Source organism: Chinchilla lanigera, unplaced genomic scaffold, assembly GCF_000276665.1.
Source record: "Chinchilla lanigera isolate Chin_1 unplaced genomic scaffold, ChiLan1.0 scaffold00045, whole genome shotgun sequence".
NCBI classification, from domain to species: domain Eukaryota; kingdom Metazoa; phylum Chordata; class Mammalia; order Rodentia; family Chinchillidae; genus Chinchilla; species Chinchilla lanigera.
This window is the reverse complement of record NW_004955446.1, coordinates 5,255,205-5,261,235: the sequence shown is the minus strand read 5'-3', so window position 1 is coordinate 5,261,235 and position 6,031 is coordinate 5,255,205. Positions and strand designations below refer to the sequence as shown.

The 6,031-nt window shown below is 39.1% G+C and overlaps 1 protein-coding gene across 1 annotated transcript; it reads left to right on the top strand.

Moving 5' to 3' along the window:
* The first annotated feature begins 3,439 nt into the window (after positions 1–3,439).
* Positions 3,440–4,844, top strand: LOC102024173 (testis-specific serine/threonine-protein kinase 1-like). The gene has a single exon (XM_005392640.2). The coding sequence runs from the start codon at positions 3,594–3,596 to the stop codon at positions 4,632–4,634; it is 1,041 nt and encodes a 346-aa protein (XP_005392697.1). The 5' UTR covers positions 3,440–3,593; the 3' UTR covers positions 4,635–4,844.
* Positions 4,845–6,031: the final 1,187 nt, after the last annotated feature.

Genomic DNA, 6,031 nt, shown 5'->3' with positions numbered 1-6,031 from the left:
ATGGATCACCTTCTTTTAGCACTCATGATTAGATTATGAATAACCAGAGAGCAGAATACAATTGTTCCTGATTTTTATTGTCGATTCCCCAAAATAGTGATTACAACATAGAATTGCTGGATATGTATAGAAGTGTATTATGAGCATGATCTCCAAATCCTCCAAGTTAAAAAAAAAGAAAAACAGGAAGATTATCATTTAAATTCATGATTCTTGACCATATTTATCTGAATATCCTTTAAAGAATCTTAGGAAAACCATGATTTCTCCCTATGTGCATATACAGCGGTCTGTGCACAACTTCAAGAGGTGTACACCTTACTTAATGTGTGAAAGTAACTTTTGGCCCCATAGTAATAATTGTTGAATGGAGATACACAAATTTAGAATCTCAACACATTGTCCAGTGAGTGATTTAAAGAATTTAAGTCCACAAAGGTTGATCAAAAATTTTATCATATCATTTGTTATAGCTTGTGTTTAGATGTCCCCCAAAGCCTCAGGCAGTCATGTGTGGGGATTTTTTCAGAGGTTGCTGGTTCTAAATTGTGTGATGCTGGAATTGACTCATGGTGCGATGCCAGGCTGAAGGGCACTGGTATTAAGGGTGAGTGCTGCCCACCCTGAGTAGCCAGGATAAGGTGCAAAGGGCAGAAAGATACTGTGGTTGTCCCTTTCTTGTCTTGCTACCTTCTACCCACTGTGAAGTTGCTCTTCTCTGTGATGCCCCTCTGCCAAGCCACGCTGCCTTGTTGCCACCCAACTATGAATTGAAACTTCCTCAGACTGTGAGCTAAATAAACCTTTCCCTTTCTGTCAAGCATTTTGTCTCAACAAGGAGAAAAGTAACTAAGGCAAAATTATATCATTTAGTTAAGGCCAATAATAACTAACTGGGTATCTAGAGAAGTCAATTTAAGATCATATCATATTTCTATAAATTTTTTTAAGTTTAATTGTTCTAAAAATGCAAGTTATTTTTGTCATAAAGAATGATAACACAAGAAAAACGCTATGGCTAGAACTGTTACATTGGTTCATTCAAAGAAGCAGAGAAAAGTAATTATAAGCAGGGTTTGAGAATACATCACATGGAATCAAGTGGCACTAACAGGCTGGCAGCACTTCCACTCTATTATTTTATCCCTGTATTCTTATTTATTCCTTAATTTTTTTTGTCACATACAATGAGAAGGAAGCCATGAATATTTAGTATCCCCCACAACCAATTTTAAAAATGATTTTTACCAAATGATTCAAAGGTACACAGCAGCACTTTCATGTTGTCTCTTTTGCTGTTTATTTAATGCTTCTCTAATCTTGTTTCATTGGCTACTACTACTGCCTGCAGTGCTCATTAAATAAGCAATTCAGCTTCGATTCTTTCTGAAGCTAAAATGGAGTTGCAAAATGGTTTCTATATACTCTTAGGAAAACCAAATTGACCCGGGAATGACTATGAGTCAGTTTATACTAGTGGCAAATAGGTTACTTCTTGCCTCAATGTTAGTAAGCTGCAATAGATGTTGCTTCATTAAGCAGACTGACAAACAATAAGTTTACTATTTCCTCCTTTGAGAAAAGGTAAAGGACTTCACTAAGTTCCTTCCCATGCATCTTTAACTGAATTTGAAAACAAGTTTAATTTTTATAGGACTTTTAAATAATTAAAGCAAAGGCCAAATTAGCTGAATGTAAAAGAAGTTTCTTAAACAAGTCTATCAGTGGCTCCTAACTTGACCAACTATTTCGAGGCAATTTGTAGGGAAGTTTAATAAAAATATAAATATGTAAATATGTCAGATAAAGTTAATTTCTTATTCAATACCACATCTAATAGTTATGGCAAATATATTAAAATAATTTTCAAAAAGTGATGTTATCTTTTATTAAATTGCCTGAATAAAGCTAGTTAATATGAAGACTATACTATATTTAAAATAGCCAATGATGAAGTTTTTGAGAGCAGAATTATTGAAAGCAAATAGCAGCAAAGTGATACAGAAGGTTTGTATGAAATCTGGCTTCAAGAATCAAAGGAAACAAAAAGTGTAAGAGGGAGATCACCGGGTTTCCTTGGAAAGCCAGATCAAAAGACCTACTAGTGGGGCTGGGGATTTAGCTCAGTGGCAAAGCGCCTGCCTGGCAAGCACAAGGTCGTGAGTTCGGTTCCTGGTACCGGAGAAAAAACAAAAACAAAAACAAAAAAAAACAAAAAAAAAACCTACTAGTATGAGAGTATTGTTCTGGACATATCCAAAGGAAAATAAAGCACAAGACAAAGAAACAAAAAGAACTTTGTTCTCTTGGCTTCATGGATAGATAGATGATAGATAGATAAATAGACAGATAGATGATAGATATATAGATATAGATATAAATATAGCTGATATAGATGTAGACAGTCTGTGCATGCCTAAGTAATTAGTCAAGGGGTAGGTAAATTGGATGTGAGAAACATATCCAATGATAAGAGCCACAAGTATTAAAAAGAATGATAATTCTGGGCTCATGGATCATCCCCAGGAGTAGCTGCCAGGGCTCAACATGGGGCCTGGGTCCATTTTTCTGCCTCCCAGCCTGATTCTATAGCCTGATGTCAACCAGCCATGACACACTGACCAGATCTTCTCTAGGAGTATAACCAAGGCCTCTCAACCAAGAGAAGATTTCCACCGTAAGAGAAGCAGGTCATCAAAGGTTCAGGTGAGGAAACAGAAGTACAGGGAGGTGAAAAACTGAGCTAAACCATAGAGCAAGATGGCAGAGTCCTATCTTCCCAAACTTCAGTGAAAGCTGGGCCATAAGTCTTTGTCTTTCCTGGCTCACCAACGCTCTTCTTTGTCTTGCTCCGCACAAGCTTCCTGGGTACACAGCATTGGGAGCTGAAGGGAAGGAAAAGGGGAAAGGTGTGCCCTCTGCCATAGGTCTTTGAGGTCACTACAACTTGGCTTCTTCTCTCCACCAAATGTCACTGCCTCTGTCAAGGTGACCTTCTCTGTAGTCCTGTTTGCATTACCTGCTTTTTCCATGCAGTCCAGGGATCTGCTACTGTGATCAGATACCTGTACTATCCTTGGAGTTCCCTATATCCTGCTTCCATCTTGGCAAATTGCTGCTTTATTAAGGCTGCTTAGATTGTCCTAAATTGAGGTTATCTTCATTTTCCTGCTAGGAATGTGACTGACTAGACTACTGCCCGTGAGCTGACCACCAAGTTCGCCACTCCACAAACTGTCCTGGGTCTTGCTTTTGAAAGATGGATAAACCTTCAGGTCTCAGTCAAGCACAAGGCCACTCTGCTGCTCTTCAATCTGCTCCAGCCCACTGCCAGTCCTTCCAGGGTTCCAAGTGCCAGTGGCTCATGTCAGAGTCTCATTCCCCTAGGGCACTACTCCTTTGTGACTTCACCCTCTGAAGTCACCTGCTAGGCAGTGTAGAATGTTCCATCCTAGAGTGTCGGCCTCTCAGGAGATAGGAACAGGAGGTTCAGTCAACCCAGAGGACTCTGTCTACCATATATTTGAGTTCGATGACCAAGTCTCACAGTGACACAGAGGTCAGCTTCAGAGGCAAGGGGCACTTCTGAATTCATGGATGAAGATGTTGTCCTTAGGAGACGTGGCTACATTCTGGGAATAAGTTTGGGAGAAGGCTCCTATGCCAAAGTCAAATCTGCTTACTCTGAGCGCCTAAAGATCAATGTGGCTATCAAGATCATCGACTGCAAGAGAGCACCCACTGACTTTGTAGAGAAATTCCTTCCCCGGGAACTTCGAGTTCTAACTATTCTAAACCATGGCTGCATCATCAAGACCTATGAAATTTTTGAGACAATACACGGAAAGATCTATATTGTCATGGAGCTTGGGGCCCAGGGTGATCTTCTTGAATTCATTAAGACCCGGGGAGCCCTCCAAGAGGATGATGCTCGAAAGAAGTTCCATCAGCTCTCCTCAGCCGTCAAGTACTGCCATGACCTGGACATCGTCCACAGAGACCTCAAATGTGAGAACCTCCTCCTTGACAAGGACTTTAACATCAAAGTGTCAGACTTCGGCTTCTCCAAATGCTGCTTACGAGACCAGAGCGGTCAACTGACGTTAAGTAAGACCTTCTGTGGGTCAGCTGCATATGCAGCCCCTGAGGTGCTACAAGGCATCCCCTACCAACCCAAGGTGTATGACATCTGGAGCCTGGGAGTGATCCTTTATATCATGGTCTGTGGCTCCATGCCCTATGATGACTCCAATATCAAGAGAATGTTGCGTCTCCAGAAGGAGCACCGTGTTTACTTTCCACGTTATAAGCACCTGACCAAGGAGTGCAAAGACCTCATCTACTGCATGCTACAACCAGATGTCAATCAGCGGTTGCACATCGACCAGATTCTTAGCCACTGCTGGCTGCAGCCCAAGACCCAGGATCTGTCCTCTGCAGACACCAGTAAGGGGGAATGCTCCTGGAGAGCTGAGCCCTCCTGCACTCTTAAACCTGGTTCTGACAGGAAATCCACTACTAAGCTGGAGCCTCAGAAAGAGGCACAGCCCAAAGAACAGCCTGAGACAAACTTGGATGAACATACTGTGCAAATGATTGTACAGTTGGAGGCCCTGGGCATTGGCAACCAGTAGGTGGCCAAGGAACCAAAGAGGATTCCCTTCTCCAAGCAGTCTCCAAAGGAGCATACCTAGAAAGCCTCTTGCGCATGACCCAGGAAGAACTTATAGGCTGAAGCTTGAGGCTATGAATGAGTCCTGATTTTTGTCAGTTCCTCTTCCTCTCTTCAAATTTGATAACTCACATGGCTAAAGAAACAATAAATCATTGTATTAGTGACTTTATATACTTGGTTCTTCCTCATAGATAAAAATTTGTACATCTGACATGCATTTTCAGAATCTAATTTCATGTTCATTATTCATTCAAGTTTATGTGGAAATTATGTGAAAGAACTGTAGAGTAAGTGTATACCTTATTCAGGGGTTTGGTGATATTAGCAAAATTTTATGTATCTTAAGGCTTAAAGATTTGTTAGTGCTTCTAAAACCCATCCAAGGAAAAAGCAGCTGTACAAAGACAGTTTAATTTTGATTGATGTATTTTTCTCAGGTATTGAAGGGGCAAAAAAGAAAGCTCTGCTTGAGGTTTTCAGAACTTGTCATAGATATACTAGAACTATGGGCTCTGTATTGAGCATCTGCTGATCTATAGAAATAAGAAATAAGAATTTTTTTATGTTAAAGAGAAAACAAAAACAAAAACAAAGACATAAGCAAAGCAACACAAAAACAATAAAAATGATACAGAAATTCAGAACAAGGTGATAGGAAATTAACAATAGTTGTATTACATATTATTGTCTTCAAGGTGTTTACTCAGATAACCAGATAAAGGAAAGAACCACTGTGATGAGGGAAAAGAGATAAGACTTTAAAACTTCAACTTTCTGTCTCTCTGTCTCTGTCTCTCTCACACATATGTGTGGGTGCACGCACATACACACACATACACACACACACGGAGGAAAGAAATGGGTTTTATTTTTAGTCAAATGTATAAGATAAAAATGGACATTAAAATATCATGAGCTTGAGAAATATTTGATGCAGTATTATAGTCTAAACAGATATGAATGCTGGTGAATTCACTCTTTAAAATAATCATCCTTGAAGGTTTTAATTGATGAATCATTTTCTGGCTTATTTCATAACATTCATAAATCCAATTAAAAGAGAATAAAATGTATTTCCTTATACTGCATGCAAAAAATTGCATGACATTGTGAATATCCTTTCAAATGTCAACTCTCCTAAGTACTAATAATGATAAAAGTGTGGAAATATGGATTCCTTCTGTGGGAACACAGCTGTCATATATATTACAAAATAGTTAAGAGTCACATATATGTAGTAAGTTTAAAATACAAAATTGATTATCTATATAACATTTTGATAACATACCTCCAGTTAGTTCTTGAATTCATTTAAACAAAAAATGACTTTATAACTTTAAAAAGTTATAAAAGAAC

What these genes read in the sequence shown, in the direction of transcription:
- LOC102024173 (XM_005392640.2), top strand. Translation starts at nt 3,594, where the DNA reads ATGGATGAAGATGTTGTCCTTAGGAGACGTGGCTACATTCTGGGAATA.